General features: G+C 43.5%; 3 protein-coding genes across 6 annotated transcripts; 1 reads left to right on the forward strand and 2 right to left on the reverse strand.

The window, feature by feature from the left end:
• Positions 1–535: 535 nt before the first annotated feature.
• Positions 536–7,834, reverse strand: ajuba (ajuba LIM protein). Its single transcript, XM_042069832.1, has 8 exons — positions 4,993–7,834; positions 3,761–3,862; positions 3,226–3,293; positions 2,971–3,033; positions 2,719–2,849; positions 2,012–2,063; positions 1,801–1,869; positions 536–1,383 (listed from the first exon to the last, which is right to left on the reverse strand). Exons 1-8 carry the CDS (start codon positions 6,500–6,502, stop codon positions 1,276–1,278), a joined length of 2,103 nt encoding a protein of 700 aa, XP_041925766.1. The 5' UTR covers positions 6,503–7,834; the 3' UTR covers positions 536–1,275.
• mrpl52 (mitochondrial ribosomal protein L52) lies at positions 7,762–9,959 on the forward strand. Of its 2 annotated transcripts, none has more exons than XM_042069837.1 (5): positions 7,762–7,842; positions 9,200–9,269; positions 9,431–9,498; positions 9,625–9,689; positions 9,800–9,959. In XM_042069837.1, the coding sequence occupies exons 1-5, from the start codon at positions 7,785–7,787 to the stop codon at positions 9,941–9,943; spliced, it is 405 nt and encodes a 134-aa protein (XP_041925771.1). In that variant the 5' UTR covers positions 7,762–7,784; the 3' UTR covers positions 9,944–9,959. The 2 variants fall into 2 exon arrangements, with proteins under 2 accessions (XP_041925771.1, XP_041925772.1); XM_042069838.1 differs by lacking the exon at positions 7,762–7,842 and adding an exon at positions 8,248–8,929.
• A 589-nt stretch (positions 9,960–10,548) lies between these two features.
• LOC121689744 (leishmanolysin-like peptidase 2) lies at positions 10,549–16,681 on the reverse strand. Of its 3 annotated transcripts, none has more exons than XM_042069834.1 (15): positions 16,621–16,681; positions 15,657–16,095; positions 15,446–15,539; positions 15,222–15,273; positions 14,989–15,138; positions 14,520–14,645; positions 14,162–14,246; positions 13,734–13,879; positions 13,173–13,356; positions 12,969–13,038; positions 12,769–12,856; positions 12,422–12,523; positions 11,760–11,885; positions 11,300–11,427; positions 10,549–11,175 (listed from the first exon to the last, which is right to left on the reverse strand). In XM_042069834.1, exons 2-15 carry the CDS (start codon positions 16,057–16,059, stop codon positions 10,953–10,955), a joined length of 1,977 nt encoding a protein of 658 aa, XP_041925768.1. In that variant the 5' UTR covers positions 16,060–16,095; positions 16,621–16,681; the 3' UTR covers positions 10,549–10,952. The 3 variants fall into 3 exon arrangements, with proteins under 3 accessions (XP_041925768.1, XP_041925767.1, XP_041925769.1); XM_042069833.1 differs by having other exon boundaries at positions 12,760–12,856; XM_042069835.1 differs by lacking the exon at positions 10,549–11,175 and having other exon boundaries at positions 11,334–11,427; positions 11,821–11,885; positions 12,760–12,856.
• Between the last annotated feature and the right edge of the window lie 3 nt (positions 16,682–16,684).

Consider the following 16,684-nt stretch of genomic DNA (forward strand, 5'->3'; position numbering starts at 1 on the left):
CCTATGGAAAGCATAAAAAAGGATACAAAATAAACTGCATTTAAAAAAAAAAAAAAAGCTTATTTACTAGCTTCTTTTAGTTGGATGGTTTCTGAGACGAAGACCAACAAATGTAGCTTTAGCTCTTGAAAACCTTAAGGGACTTGACATTCCAATAGGACCTTGTTTTAATGAGACACATTTACTGTATTGGGATTATCTTCCACCACTTGATGTCCTACTTCTGTTAGTTGGTGATCAGATTCGCTGTCACTTGTCATGTCACATACTCAATGATGACAAGGAAGTAGTAACGTTTTGATCTCATTAAGATATTGTCTAATACCCCACACATTTTCACAACCCTTGCCATTAAATGACGAAAGATCGTCTTCATCAATCGCAGTTGCTAATTCAGCGCTGAAAATAAGCTTTACAAAAATGAATTCCACTGGATGAATGAGGTGAAAAGCAACTAACCACACAGAATTGAGGGTGGGGTAGATCACTCAAGATAGCAGTCTGAAATCTACTCTCAGATTTATCCTGAACTTGTATACTGCATGTTATGGACACTAGCCCTATTGCTGATGTTACATGAGCTTAATAAGTTAGACAGAAATGCACTGAAACTTTTCTCTGAAACCACACAAAATATTTATTAATTAAAAAAAAAAGATACAGGAATGTTTTTCATCTTTTTTTGAAGGTACATGTTCTTAAATCTCTTTAAAAAGGTAAACATTTTAAGTGCAAAACCATTGCTACTGATATTAAATATGACTTCACAAGAAACAGATAATAGTCCCTTGTTCTTCTCTACAGCACACAGTAGACACAGAATAATAAGCAGTAGTTTGTGTGTTTTTAGTACTTAGTTCATACGATAATAATACAGCTGTGTTCAAAGCCAGAACTCAGACTTTGAAATGTCAGCAGGATCTGTGTGTATTTGTGCTCTTTGTTTGAGCAGAGACAATGATCTCTTGGTCAGGCATAAAAAATAATCATACAGTTCTGACTGTAAAAAAACAAACAAAAACAAAAACAAAAAACACGCAACAGAATTTGCCTGATCAATGGCATTTTGAATACCATCATTCTTGACTGGTCCATCACTAGTCCTCGACACTGACACAAGCATATGAGTAAGTCAATGTGGTAACACTTTTCCACTTAAGACAGCAACAGACAGACAGTGCAACTGCCTATCAACTGGAGAACTAGAAAGCTGTACAAACTGAGTGTTTCTTGCCAGGAAAGGTTCCTCCCTGTTTGTTGATGTGAGGGGGAAGGTTATGTGCAGCGCGCAATCCTTATCATGTGGCAGGCGTGACACAGCAGGTGTCCATCCAGGGGGAAGCACTGGGATCCGGGCTGATCAGAGAGCTGCTTTCTACATTCCTGCAGGGGGGAAACCGAGAGAGACACCTCAGGATTACAGTTCAGCAGATCCTGACGTGACGCGTCTACATACATCTGAAAGTACATCTGGTATACATCATACCTGGTGTTTACATGGGCACTTTAATGTTTACCCCATGGTTACCCCAACCCTACCATTTGTGTGTGTGTGTGTGTATAGGACCTTTAACATCAGAAAATGACTGAGATTTGGGGACATAGACTAGATAGATAAACCCTTTTTTCCAAGTTCCCGTCAAGGTTATTATGGTGAAAATGAGACAGGTGGTATGACCATGGTTAAAACACAATTATTTTACATCATTCCCTTGTGTCGTGGCACAAATTGTGATACATTCAAAATGTTAAGCTTTACTCAACACAGCATTTGTACGGAGGACCAACTTCACAACTGACCTCACAGTGGTAGCACTCAAAGTGATAGTCTTTGTTCATGGACACCACCCTAAGAATCTCCTCACTGCCCTGCAATACACACACAAAAAAAAACAATGAGACAAATCAGAATCAGCCATTTGAGAAGAACAGTTTTGCAAATGATCACCAGCACATTCACACATGAAATCCATAATTTATGGATGCACATCCCTCTAATGAAGGCACTCACCTCAGTAGGTAAGATGGGTTGTAGACAGGCAGCACATTTAGGAGCGAAAGTCCTAAAATAGAAAAAGAAAAACACACAGGCATGGTCACATGCTGCTGTACTTCCAACCACACATGATCAGATAAACACAAAGACAGGGTCAAACGCTGCTTAGCCAAAACAGCCTTACAACTGAAATCTGTGTCATGTCAAATCACCAGTGACTATCCCTCCAGTCCATAGAGAACATTAGATGGCATGAGTGCTATCTCATACTGTTTACCTCCAAGTGGGTCAAGCTATTGTACAAAGCAGCCTTCGACTACATCTTAGAGAACATTCAGCTTTGATTGTGTGAATGAGAGGGTATTTAAGATCATCAACTGTGAAGCACTTTGGGTCAACTCTGTTGTTTTTTTTAAATGTGAAGAGTTCAGATGCAAAACCCTCTAAATCCGTCTGACCACTTTTCTTTTAAATGAGCATTTAAATTCAGGCTCCTATAGGTTTTTGCCTATAAATCGATATTTCAGACCAGGAAGAGAGTGGTATTTAGTGGGTTTAGAAGTTAAATTATTTGATTAGCGTATACTATGTGTGGAGAGCATCCCCTCACCATCTTTATCTCATTTTTGACATAGGTGGCATTTAGAGGCTTTTGCATCTGAACCCTTCATGTGCTATACAAATAAAATGACTTGACTTGACTAAAGAATTGCCATTCGTACCTGTTGTAGTCAGCGACACAGTAGACATGGTTGAGGTAGTCTACTGTGAACGGAACACCGTCCAGGGCTTTAGAGCACACAATGCACCTGAAACAGCCTGGGTGGTACGAATTCCCAAGAGCCTGCAGAATCTGATCAATTGGAGACAGACCCAAAGAGAACATTACAATCCCCAACACAGTAAACTAGACACAGGCAGTAAGCAGTTCAAGTAAAAAAAATAGAACAATAAAAACACTCATACACACTCACCTGCTCTAGGATAAGATGGCCACACACATTGCATTTCTCAGCGGCTGCCTGGAAGCCAGAGAACTGTGAAGGAGTTTGTGGGAGAGACAGGAGGTGAGGAGGATAGAAGAAAGAAATAGAGAGATAATGAGAGATTTCGGGAATTTAGCTTTGTTTGAACTGTAAAACAGTAGGGTATTTTAATAATAGGCCATTTTAATAATAGTGATGATTACACAATAATATTGGTTATAGATGTATGAAATCAGTCTTTACCATATAGTCCTCTTTACAGTACACGGACCCATTGACATTGTAGAAGTCCTTGTTCCGTAGGGTGCGACCTAAAGCAGAGGCAGATAGAGTGTGTGGTTAACGTGAGAATGTCCTTTATAGACCTAAATCCAGGTCAGACCATCTCAAACTTGTTTGCCCAACCCTTGCCCATTTCATGGACAAACATGACCAGCCTAATTTGAGTCACTGGAATTCCTGAGTAATAATGCCATTTATAGTATTTAACATTTTTTCACCGCAGGGCTCCCGGCTTTCATAATATCTTCCAACCTATAATTTCTGAAGTCACCGTTTACACATGCAATCTGCTGGGTTATATCTGGGCCTATATGTACTGTATGTCAACACAAAGACATGAATATGAATCACAAATCTGCACACACAGAATCTTTGCCATGTTGAAATATTGTCAGTCTATTCAAACGCTCACTGCTGTCCTCATAAATAAACAAATCTATAAATAAAACAAACAATCCCAGTCAAACAAGTCAACTCGGGATCATGAGTCACTCACCACACGAGACGCAGGTGAAGCAGCGTGTGTGGTACAGACTGTCCAGGGCCTGGCAGGCGTTGTCTGCCCCATACACCCCTTTCCCACACTTCACACAGGGACCTGAGGGAACAACACAAGGGTCAACACTCTCCACTTGGTTATGAATGAGGAATGTGGTGTGGTTTATTGTTTGTTTCTTCCACATCTCACATATAAGCATGGTTATTTTCAGTTATTTCAAGAGTGAAATTCTCACATGCACAATAACAGTCAGGCCATATGGGACTTCGTGAAATATTTAACCCTTATGGAATTTGCCTGCACCAGTAACAGCCCTTAACTTACATATTGCAGGCTGAGTAATCATTGCTCACGCACCACTCCAGTAACTGGCACTGTCATTGCCACCACTGCCTACACACACACAAACACCCACACACACACACCTGTCAATAAGAGCGGTTTGTCACACAGAACCACCCCATGAATTTCCCCTGCTACTCTTCACAGAGAAAACCTTCCCTCAGGACTCAAATACCTGTGATGCAACGCACACGCCAGCACATGCCGCCAGGCAACACACACACACATACACACACACACACACACACACACCCAACCCAGTGCGCACGCACACACACACACACACATTCATTCAGCTTGGCGTCATGCCAAAGACGAACACAAACAGTCCCTGAACCCTCACAGGCAGTCTGGCTAAATAGCTTGATGTTTTTAAAGGCAGTCTGTGGGCATTACTCACTCTTCCATGCCAGTAAAAAAATTCCCTGGCGAGGTTGGTCTTTTTTGAGTCCATTCTGGACTTTTTGGTCACAAACTTGATTATGCAGTGCCCCCACCCATCTCTCAATCTGACTCCACGCTATGTTTTAGAGAAATAAGTATTCAAATAGGCATTTATGGTCTTCTCAATCTAATTTTCAACAATAAATACCAAACTAAATCAACAGAGTGGGGAGTTGTTTGTGGAGGGAAGGTGGTTTATAGTCTGGTACTCCAACCTTGATAGTCTTCTGGATTTACTGGCTGTATTTGGGGTGGGGTGGTGGAGGGTGCTCACTGTTCTTTAACCTCCCTTGAGCCTCTTAGGCTTTTGGTGGCAACCACTAGACTCGTCCTCTGAGTCATGCCCAATATCACATTCTCCCCACCTTAACTGGCATCACACACAAACTAGTGTGCTCACAGAACAAGCCCAGAGGGGCTCGTCGGCGCCTATGACAACTTACCAAAGAACTCCTGCCGGTTCTCCACGGACTCTCTGGCCCCTCCTGGCTCCTCCTGGGCTTTGTGGGGTCCACTTGTGGTCTGGTGACTGGACGCAGTGGCGGGCGTAAGCGAAGGTTTGGGTGCCGTGATGTGGAGGTCCTGAAGCGTCAGACCACCCATCAGATCGTCCCCTTCCAGGGCAGCAGCGTCCCTCAGGAGGAGGCGCGTCAGCTCCTGCTGGTAGCGTACGCCGGGGAGGTCCGAGAGTCGCGACGACCGCTCGGCCTCGCTCGCCGCCGCCGGGCCCGCCCGGTGTTCGGCCCAGCCCTCCGCCGACTTGCCGGTGGTGGCAGGCGGGTACGAATGGCGGTTCTCCCCAGCCATTGCTCCCTCCAGGTAATCCCATGCCTCCATGGAGGCGTGCGAGCAAGGCCTGCCTGCTACGTGGTGAGGGTAGCACTGCCCACTGGCGACCCCCGCGAGCTGGGCGGTGGAGAACAACGGCGGCAGCGGTCCGCCGGAGGGCATGTGCCGCGAGTCGTAGCCCAGGCTGATGCCGCTGGTGCGGTTGCTGCTGCAGCGGCTGCCCATGGGGCTGACCCCTCCTCCGCCTCCGCCGCTCGCCGTGCTGCTGGCGAAGCTGGAGCGAGGGCTGGCCAGCAGCGACTCGGCCTGCAGGCTGAAGGACGAGCAGGGGCTCAGCGCCGTGCCTCCTGGCGGGAAGTAGCCACTGCCGATGCCCATACCGCCGCCGCCGCCCAGACCCATTCCCCCGGCCCCGTCCAGAGCCCGCTGTGGCGGGTGCGAGAGCGAGGCGGGCCGGACGCAGTCCCACGGCTCTCCCCCGGAGCTCAGGCGTTTGTAGAAGAGCGCCTCCTGCAGGGAGAAGCGCTTGTGGCGCTCCGGCTCGGGCATGAAGCCCGGCTCGGCGGCCGAGCGCGGGCACGACGGGTGGGAGGAGGAGGAAGGGTACAGCGGCGGCATGGAGGGGGGCGGCTGCGACAGCAGCTGCTGGCGACGCACGAGCTGCTGCAGCTCCAGCGAGTAGCGCCGCTGATTGAGCGAGGCCCGCGGGCTCAGCCCGCACGCCATCTGCTGCGGTTCGCCGTCACACCGCAAGGGCCCCTCGCAGGGGCCTCCCGACCGAACGTCCGACACGCCCTCCGAGATGTAGCAGGAGGCGCGGAGCTGGGACGGCGGGCGCCGCAGCGGTGCCAGAGCCACTGGGTGGAGCTCGTTCAGTGGGCTGCATTCTGCGGGCACAGCCACAGGGGCAGCGCTGGAGGCTGTGGGCGAGGGAGAGACTCTGGTAGAGGGCCCTCCACTCAGGCCGCCGGTCTGGGTGGCCACATCACTGGAGCTTGTGGTGCTGCTGCTGCCATGTGTGGCTGTACCAGTAGGGGTGTTGCTGCGGTTGCTGTTATTATTTGTGTTTGCCAGTTCATTCTTCTTTTTGGAACTGGAGAATTTCACACTCCCTGAATCTGTCAGTTTCAACTTTGTCAACAGTTTACTGCCAAGTCGGTCCATGATAGACTATAGATATATAGATATATATTACGTTCTGAATGAATCAACAGGTATAGTCTTGGAACTATACTAGCACGTTAATAAAATACAAAATTACGCCACTACGCAATAAATTAACCTACAGTGTGCGTACAACAAAGATTCAAGTATTCCTACAGCAGAAGAAATGCTTCGGACCAGCAACATAGAATGTAGAAAACAGACAAACTTCTCTACAGTAAACAAAAACAAACATGTCCCATATACCTTGGATAAATAACACGACTAGGACATTTTACCAATGATTACAATTCGGATAACCCATGCAAAAAACGCCTTTTAAGGTACAATCATGATGTTTTTGTTCTGGGCAGGCTTGCCATATTAAGCAGTAGAGAGAAAGAGCAGCCTACATGCCCTACCTGATGAGAATATCTACCTGTAACGCGTTAACAGCAGTACAATAAAGACAGTTAGAAAACAAACACAGTATTGTTACAGTATTTATAGTCGCTGGTTGCGGTATTTAGACACTCGATTTCTACAGGTTCCTCACGCATAGAACGGTCCATTTGCACACGTTGAGAACTAGCGGTCACATTAGTGAAGTTGTAACGTTACGCGTATTTTCGAAGCTACAAGAGCCACTTCATCTGTGCAGCACTCCACTTCATGCTGTTTGCGTTAAAAGTTCGTGGTTCCAAAACAGATTTTCTTTGGTACAAGTCAGTCACTTTTCTGCAGTCAAATAATGAAATGTGCCCCCACAGCTCTCTTTTCCCTGAGATCTTTGTCGTTGTGCTCTGCTGTTCCTGAGCACAACCCGTCTGTTCACGGCTAGCGGGGTCCAAAAAGAGGAAGAGAAAAATGTCCTTTTTGATACAACTCTTCTTCGAATGCTTCTTGGTGAATGATATTCGGTAGCTGCCGTAATCCAAGTCCATATAGATGTTATAACATAAAGGAGTAACGTAACTTCAGCGTTTTCCAAATGTTTTGCCACTTGCCCCTATCCCGTTTGAAAGAGGCAACATTACTAAAAACGGCAGGTTTTCAGAAAACGAGGAACAAGGCAACAGAATGAATATTCCTCATGAACAAAAATCCTTGAACGTTTTAATCTTACACTCATTCTGAAATCTAAATGTCTGACATAGATCGGTATGATCACAATTTTGCCCAATGAAAACTTACTTATTCTTTCTGCCTTCCTTTCTTTCTTTCTTAAATTAACTACCTCCACCTCCTTTCTTTCTCACTGGCTCTTTCCCCAACCGGGACACCTTTCGTGCAGGCAACGCGGATGAAACGTATCAAACACGGTTTCGTCACACATCCTAAAGTTTCCTTGTTGCGTCTTCGTGAGTAACCAGAGGATTGAAGCGAAGGAGTTTTATCAAGGATCTTTGTAATAACCTGGGAGATGTAAGGATGGTAACAAAATGTTGCAGCGATCAGAACCAAGGAAAAGTGAAGAGAATGGCAATATTCATCTAGCCTACTTGAGGCTGGTTATTTTTGTCATTAAAAGACAAAAGTTGAATTACTTTTCTCTAAGTAGATGTTAAACTGAAGAATACGTATGTTGAGCCATGCCCACTCTGTCCGCATTGAATGTAAAACAAAGATCTACTTTTTCGCGCTTTTAGTCTGTGGAATGTGCGGAAGGATCATGCCAGGGCTAGTCTGTCATTGTGGTCTGGCCGCGTGTGTGCTCTGGAAAGGCAACAATGTATTCGTTTCTCCTGAAAATACCACTCGTTGTCCCGTAGTTACCGGTAGGCTACCATAAATCCCAATGCAAAGAGGGCATTCAAGTCTACGTGGTCAGAACCTACATAGGCTACAAAACACGTTTGCCGTGACCCTTTCCCTACCGCTTTTCCCTACCCTGAAGCACCCTCTACTCCCCTGTCTTGTCTTCGCCTGCCTTTGCGGTTTGACCAAGCGCGTGTTTGTCAGCATGTCGCAGCCTCTCCCTAGTAGCCTTGTTATCAGCGAGTGGGAACTTGTCGGAGGCACATAAGAATATTGAGCTTACTCGGTGTTTGAGGAGACACTGATGAAAATTGAAGTTTAAGGTAGCTAAATGAGGGAACAGATGTTAAGTTAGTTTGAGAGTTATGGAAGTTATTGAAAGATGCTACTTCATTAAAAAAATATATGAGTAGATGTTTACCCTGAATACCATCCATGTTTGATGTTATTAGGGTCAAACAAAAGATACAACAAAAAAGTTAATCATACAAAAGTCATTTTCTGGAATGACTTTTCAACCTGTTAAATGAGGGTCACAATATTTTGCAGTCGCATGCCATCTAGCGGTCATGAAAAGACACCCTCAACATCAATTTGGTCGTGCATTTTGCAAGCAATTTGTCCTCCTCGGGTTACCGTAATGGCAAATTAACAAAATGGCAGCGCCCTGGAGGAGTTTGTGTATTACAGGTGAGGGAGGACACTTAAAAATATTAAATTAATTTAGGTAATACCTGTAGGTTGCATAGAGATTGTGCTACCAATTTATTAGAGACTACACTTGCGTTGTGTCCAACAAATTGGCTTTTCAATTTAGCTGACAATGGAACTGTCGTAGCATTGGCTATTTGCTAACATTACCCCTAGCTTTTCACATCGGCAAATCTTTGCTATGAAACGTTAGCCAAAGAACTCACCGAATGTATTCATGATTAAGCCCTCATACCTTATTTCTTTCAGCCCTAAAGCATCAATGTCGTTCATTTTCCTCCACGAACGGGGCTCAAGCTGGTCAGATATGGCGGCTGAGGTGCGTATGGATTGCTTGGGATTCAGTCATTCGATGTTGCATCCTGAATTCATGGATTTCCTGTTAATATTTGAGGACATATCATAAACTGTACTCTTCTGCTGTAGCCTACTGTTTATATCATCACTATTCTGTCTTTTCTCAACAAATGATTGATCTAGTCATGGATTACCAACACACGGATCAGAGTATGGCCCGTTAACTGACTTGCCAGATTGGTCATATGTTGGTAAGCCTAAAAATAAACGTATGCCTTTTGTCGGTATATAAATCTACTAACATTTGCCTAGGAATATGGTTTAGGGCGTACGTGTTATAGTAATTGGCATGTATTTAAAAACAATCTTTTTCCTAGATGGCAGACCCAGGCCACCAATGAAAGGGCAAGCACGTAGGCAAAAAGAGAGAGAAGAGTTTGCGGTAAGTAGCCTATCCCCATCACTCAAAACTGTATACAAACAAATTACATGTTGTAATTACCATATCAAAACGTAATTTACATATTGGTATATCTGCTCTCACACCTACAGAGACGAGTAGTGTCTTTGAGCTCGGAGGTTGACATGGGAATGAAGCAATGGGAACAGAAAAATGAAGCCGAGAAACGAACAGAAGAACATAGAAAATCTCTCTTGCTCAAGGCGAAAGGAAATCCTAAATTAAAGACAAAATAAACGAGTAATTGCACTATGGTGATGTTGGTTCTTTTTTTTGTTGTAAAGGATACAGATGCATGATACTGTACTCAATGTACATTAAAAGATAGTAGCAATAGTAGCAACACATCAGCTAGGGGTCAAGGCAACAGTCAATTAAAATGAAGATAGTGCTGCAAAGGATGCTAGACCAAAAATGGTATGTATGTGTTAATACATTTATTCCGTACTAATCACCATCTCCCACTGTGAACATTGATATGTGATTATTAGTGATGAGTTTTATTCAACACCCTGTTCTGGGCTTGGTTCTTTTCTCAAGTTAAATTGTTTTTTTCTCATGAAGAGTGAAGACCTTAGATTCTGTAAAACAGGTTATGGCAGACATTATCTGAAGTGCGATGTAACTACAGTTGTCTATAATGCTAATAATTAAGCATGCATTCCATGTGTTGTTTGACCCACAGACCAAGGATTCAATATAAAAAAAAAAGTAATAGCTGTCTGATGAGTCACTGCGATCCTAGAAATTGTGCAGTGATCTAGCAATACAGTTGGGGGGGGGGGACCAAAACAACCAAATTAATATCTACCCTTTCATGTCGAAATGGAATCCGGGGTCAGTTTCAACACACCATCACCAAAATAAAAGTTCATATCTCTACTTGGTAAAATGTGCTAAAATTGCACAGAAAATTAAAAGCACACATTGATTTTAAAAAAGTGTCAATTATTCTGAATTAAAAGAAATGCATTTGAAAAACCACTGTGTTGTTTTAACAGGTGAACATTGTCTACTAAACCAATACAAATGTATTTATTAATAAATACATATTTCGGCTACGATTGCAGTACATGAGGAACAAATATGGACCTAAACAGCTGAAATGATCATGTAATTAACTGAAAACTGCAATAGAGCTTTACCCGTTTTTGTCTTTTTGCCTATTGAGGTTGGGAGGAAACTTCATTTACTCTTAGAAGTAAACTCAGCTACTGCTTTGGCTCACTTCTGAAATGCAAGCTGTCATGATAATTCTACAACAACATCGGGTGCTTCAGCATGAACTCTGACCTGAACACTTAAGACCTTATAGGTTGCTCCAAAAACAATGATGAGTGATAAAGCAGAAGCCAGGGCCAGCAGTGCAGGTACAATGACCTTTGCACTTTCCCATGGTACTGAGGAAAGGAGGTCTGCATCAAAGGTCAAATTGGGATCTGCTGTTTGATGTGCATGAGAATAATATCTACAAGTAAAACAAAGTATTAGGGGAAAATTAGTATTTGAAAGCACACAGATAGAATATATCAAGCAAAAGTTATCGACTTTACATAATATTGTGATTCCAATACCAAAAGGAGGACACTCACAAATCAGCAACTGAAGAGTCCGGGACAGGAAAAATGACATGGTCCAGATTGTTTACGGGAGTGGTATGGTCAGATTGAGAACATAATATTTTCTCAGGGCAGAATACAACGCCTACATAACCTGGAACCTGTAAAAAAAAAATGACAGGGTTATTCACCTTGGGATAATGGGTAAAGTCAAACTGTACCCAGGTGATGTTATTGACTTGGTGCAAGGAATTATGGGGAATCATCACTATCACCTTTCCTTTCTTAAAGGACACTTTAGTGTGCCCTATCCTAAAGGATATGTAAAGGAAGCATTGAAGCACCTTTCCTATATTTAGCATATTGAGAATCTCAAAAACTCTGATCACTTAATACTTCCGGGTCAATTCATTCCGATAGGAAGAACCTTTTCGAGGGTTTAAGGAGGGGCCTTTCATATGGTCTCCTAACAGATTGATAGGTCTTTGGGTACCTCAATGGCACTTCCTGGTGAACAATCCAACCACTCTGCGTCCAACACCTTTATCTGGTACCTGCGCATCCCTGTACATCGGTGTCTGTAACAGTGACCCGTCACTGAGACTCTCAGAGAGGTGTTCTTCAGAGAGAAAGGCCGTAGAGTAGGAAAGAAAGAGATAGTCAGAGTTACTCCAGTCCATACAGAGACAAGAGGTACTTTCCACTTGTCCAGCTTGGTTTTCATGACACATACTTTGAAGGCTCTCAAGCGAGAAGAGCTGGGTCTGCCAAGCCAATTGGCGGGCGAATTACAGGGAGTAGTGGATGCTATGTCTGGTGATGTAATTTTAAACCATGCTTATTTGTGTTGAACCAAAACCAAAATGAATCCCTAGGAATGTTCAGACCACAGCAGATGCAGCAGAATACTGTGTACTGTCAGGAAAACACCAGACTGGTTTATTTTACTACTGGTTAGACGGTTTGTGTATCCGTAAAAAAAAAAAAAAAGAAATGTAGATGGATTTTAGTTTTTTTTAATTGGCAAAATTATAACATCAACTTGATAATTTTTTCAATATTGTTGTCTTCGCCTATTTCTCTTTGTCACTTTCTTGCTTTTGTCCTTCTTTAGTCCTGAGTTGTCTACATGCTAAATTCACTGAACAAACACACTTCTCTGCTCAGGTTGGAGAAAAAGCACCGACTCTCCGAGTGATAGATCTCTCCACTCCATCCCATGCTATCCGGTTGGTTCTCCTCCTTCCAACATTCACTCTGTAGGGCATAGTTGACAACCACATGGATTGACTTAAATATAAATAAAGAGAAAGGCACCAACAACACGTTTAACTGTTCATTCTGATTAGGTACAGAAGCAACTTTTTGTAAAAATAGCAACACACTGGTGTATATCACTTGTGCAGTTATGTTGAAAATAGTTGATTTGCAATTTGCCAAAGATTTGGTTAGGCTGGGTGGGACCATTAGTGATGGTAGTGTTTGAGTCTTACCCCATTTACCAAGGGTTTGTAAATGCGGCATCCCTCCAGATAATGGTCAGTCTGACACTCCCCCTTGTGGAGATGATGGTAATGACACCCCAGGCCACTATGGTCAAATTAAAAAGATTAAAAAGATATGTACAGATGGAGTGAAAAAAAGGCATAATAGTTTTGCAGGTTGTTGCAAATGGTGAGGAGCTTTGCTGAACACACAGTACCTGCCAGTGCAGAAGTAGGAAGAGGTGCTAGCATTACACATGGAAAGAGTACCAAAATGTGATCCTTCACCTGTAAAGACAGAAGATATGAACGCATATATTTAGGGATATATTCACATAAACGCTACATTAAAATGCTTACACACTGCTATGTAGACTCTACTCATATAAGCTTTAAAATGGCTGTGCGTTTGATTATTTTACCTTGCCCCCACACCAGGCTCTGGGCTCGGCTAGAGTTTGCTGAATACCAGCCTGTGTCCTGCAGCGCTGCCAGAGTCATTTGGTCTATCTGTACAGTAGACGGCTCTCCGAGGGCAGCCGCCATAATGGAACCTAGCAGAACACGAGCCTCCCAGTGGGACGAAAGTCCACTGAAGTCAGCATCCTGAGAGACAGAAAGAGGGGTACAAAGACAGATATGCTTACTAATGTCTGGGTTTGCACTTGTTTTGCACAGTTGCTTGAGACACTTGTTGTCAAAGCCCAAACCTCATTCTCAGGACAGCCCCTCAAACCCCCACAACATCACCCCATTTGGCTAGTTCAGAATGAACACGCTAAGGCAGATTTAGTGCTGGGAATAGTTTTCAGAATATGGCCAACATTTAAGGAAATACATCTTCACAATCACATGCAGTGTCTTGCATTTAAATGATGCATAAGTGTATATTTAGGCACAATGGACAGAAAATACAAATTACTGGTGTATATCATTTTATAATAACAATAATTGTAAATATGTATATTATATGTAGTGCGTACCAAGTTTTCTAGAGGACCTCCCAGTTGAGGGTCTGTGGAATTTAGGTGTTCCTGTAGAGCTCGGACAACTGACTGCGTATAGATCCGCATGTGACCCGTGTTATCCAAGTTAGTCACCCGCCCATGAGGGATGCATTCTATGCCAGCTGCACAACAAAAGGTAGGAGTTCAAATTCCATTGTACATGTACAATGACAATGAAGATATTCTATTCTATTCAGGCCTCTATTCCTTAGTATGTTCTGACAACTTCAGAGTCAGTTCACAGTTCACATAGCTCTTTGGCAGGATATACAACCACGCCCAAATAAACAAAAACTGTGCTCTGAACATACCTCCACTCTGATATACAAATTGACAATGCAAAAGCATTCATTTGAAAGTACCTAATTGAAACAGAGCAGGTGGCTGTTAAACAGCTGGCTGACCTTGGCGAGTGTGGAAACAGTCCCTCCAGGTGCTGAAGAGAGTTCTCGAGAAACCCAACACGTGGAACAGCTCATGGATCAATAGCTGCAGAAACAAAAAGACAACAAAAACCTGTATAAGCTCACACTGCATACACAAACCCGGCAAACACACACTGTAACACCCAAACACACACTAACACCCAAACACACACTGTAACACTCAAACACACACTGTAACACCCAAACACACACTGTAACACCCAAACACACACACTGTAACACTCAAACACGCACTGTAAACCAAACACACATTGTAACACTCTAACACACACTGTAACACCCAAACACACACTGTAACACCCAAATAACTTTTCACCTGCACCGTAGTTTCATGCCTGTATCTCTCTTGCCTTAGCTGGTCTCTACAGATGACCACCGTCCCGGCCAGGGGACGACCCTGAGGGTCAGTTTGGCAGTGGGCTGCATAGGCCAGCATACTGGGCTAGCAGGGGAGGGTGAACAAGAAGCAGCAGGCAGAATTATAATAGTGACAAACCAAATACTTTTAATATGCCCTTTGGGTTAAAAGGAAAAGGTGGAAAAATATTAGCAGGACTCCAGTATTACAGTAGTGACTATCTGACTTAGTGATTTAGTATGCAATTCAACAACCACTTGAATATCCTAGTCCTCTGAATTGACTCCACAACTGATTATTTTTTGCAGGTCATGTTGTTGTATGTTTGTGTGCTATAGTACTACCAGTGTGAGTATGTTCTTGGAGACTTTGTAAATGTATGTATGTAACAATCTTTATTAGCTACAAAGACCAGTCATCTCCCCACCTCTGTACTGCATCTGCGAGAGTTCTGTATGTGTAGATATAGCAGGAAGTCTGTATTATCAAGTCCCGCCCCCTCTCGTCTAAACTCTGTGCTGATTGGTGAGTCGGGATGATGGAAGACAGCAAAGCCCCTTAGGTGCTCATCTGGTATCTGTCAATGTCCACAGCGGTGAATAAATGTTATTCTTTACAAAAACATATTTTTGTTATACAGTTGTACCGTAACCCACTTACAACAACATCCAGGCAAGTTTCATTCCTGTAGCTGCCATTGGCTCGACCACACCTGTCATGCGGAAACAACAAGCACTCAAGCAAGTGAGAACTAAAACAACCCTTTCAATCTAGATCAAAAGGTAGTCATGGTTACAAGAGAAAACAGACAGTGATCAAAGGTGTGTCTGAAATCTCAATGTGGCAAGCAGGGATTACCATTCAAAACACAAGCTCTGCCACACCTGTTGTAATTGGCAGCGCTGGCATTCCTCCAGATGAACTTGCAATACTTATTGATGTCTCTGCTGAGAAGCAAAGGGCCAGGAATGTGTCTCACTGTTGACACACACGCACGCACGCACACATGCACACACACACACATAGAAATGATCAATCAACATTTACAGTAGAGGACATTAGCGATTGTTCTGACATGCAGACTGAACCTCAAACCTGAAAGCAGACTGGATACAATGCTGACAGTTTGGTTGATCGCTGAATCCAGTCTTTCTCTGTCCACCTCAGACAGGGGGACACTCTCCTGTGGGATCCAAATCTTAATTCTGATTGGTGCCATTGCTGTCAAGCCTTGCCTTATAGTTCTCTGGGGTTGGAGGTTCTGAAGAGAGGTTCCTCTGGTCCAGTGAGAATGTTGATGGATAGCTCTGATCTGCTCTGAAGCAGAGAATACAGGTCGGCTGTCGCTCAGCTCACTGTGTTTGGTGGGGGTGGACCCTGTTATTGGAGTTACAACTCTGACCGACTGCTGTACTTCATCAAAGACACATCTTCCTTGTGTGCTCTGTAACCAGAGCAACAGGAGCAGCATTGATGGTTGAGGCAAGATGATTAACATACTCTGGGATGAGGTGGAGGTCCACCAGGTAGGTTACTGTAAAACACAGCATCCAAAAGCAGTGTTGAGAATGTAGCCACATTTAGCACTGATTTAGCAGGTGCAAACGTGCAATGATAAATTATGTAATTTGTTTCAATTTACCATTTTTTTTTTCAATTTACCAATTTAAATCCGAAACTTATCATGGGGTTTGTCATAAATAATTAAATAATATTCATTATCGAGGCCAGGTCTACTACACCGTTTTGCTAAATACACGTTGGTGATATAATTCTAGCAAAATGTCCCACACGTTCTTGCAGAGGATTTTACTTTTTGGGTTAAACACTTTTTGTAAAATAGTTGGTGTTGTATTTGCATAAATAACATTTCGTCGCATGTTTGCAATAGAAGGTGCGCGTTTCTAACCTACTTTCCAAAAGGGGCGGGGTGCATGATGCGCAGCGCAAAAGCATTCCCTGCCATCGCCCAATAAAATGACTGACATTTAATAATTCGTTGTAATCCTGAACTTTCTGAATATTTCCACGAATATCAGCTTCAGTGAACATCGCTCACCTGTTATCCTTGACGCCTGGTACGTCGCTCGTCTTTGCAGCCATTTGTAGCCCATAATAGCACC

Source organism: Alosa sapidissima, chromosome 18, assembly GCF_018492685.1.
Source record: "Alosa sapidissima isolate fAloSap1 chromosome 18, fAloSap1.pri, whole genome shotgun sequence".
Lineage (NCBI taxonomy): Eukaryota > Metazoa > Chordata > Actinopteri > Clupeiformes > Clupeidae > Alosa > Alosa sapidissima.

Bases quoted from the DNA above. Each gene is read 5' to 3' on its own strand.
- ajuba (XM_042069832.1), bottom strand. From the start codon at position 6,502: ATGGACCGACTTGGCAGTAAACTGTTGACAAAGTTGAAACTGACAGAT. The intron at 3,294-3,760 runs GTGAGTGACTCA...CCTCTGCTTTAG, and splicing joins CTTCACCTGCGTCTCGTGTG to GTCGCACCCTACGGAACAAG. The intron at 2,850-2,970 runs GTGAGTGTGTAT...CCAATTGATCAG, and splicing joins GCCATCTTATCCTAGAGCAG to ATTCTGCAGGCTCTTGGGAA.
- mrpl52 (XM_042069837.1), top strand. From the start codon at position 7,785: ATGAAACGTATCAAACACGGTTTCGTCACACATCCTAAAGTTTCCTTG. The intron at 9,499-9,624 runs GTAAGCCTAAAA...TCTTTTTCCTAG, and splicing joins GCCAGATTGGTCATATGTTG to ATGGCAGACCCAGGCCACCA. The intron at 9,690-9,799 runs GTAAGTAGCCTA...TCACACCTACAG, and splicing joins AAGAGAGAGAAGAGTTTGCG to AGACGAGTAGTGTCTTTGAG.
- LOC121689744 (XM_042069833.1), bottom strand. From the start codon at position 16,059: ATGTTAATCATCTTGCCTCAACCATCAATGCTGCTCCTGTTGCTCTGG. The intron at 13,357-13,733 runs GTACGCACTACA...TCTGTCTCTCAG, and splicing joins GAGGTCCTCTAGAAAACTTG to GATGCTGACTTCAGTGGACT. The intron at 12,857-12,968 runs GTACTGTGTGTT...ATTTGACCATAG, and splicing joins TCCTACTTCTGCACTGGCAG to TGGCCTGGGGTGTCATTACC.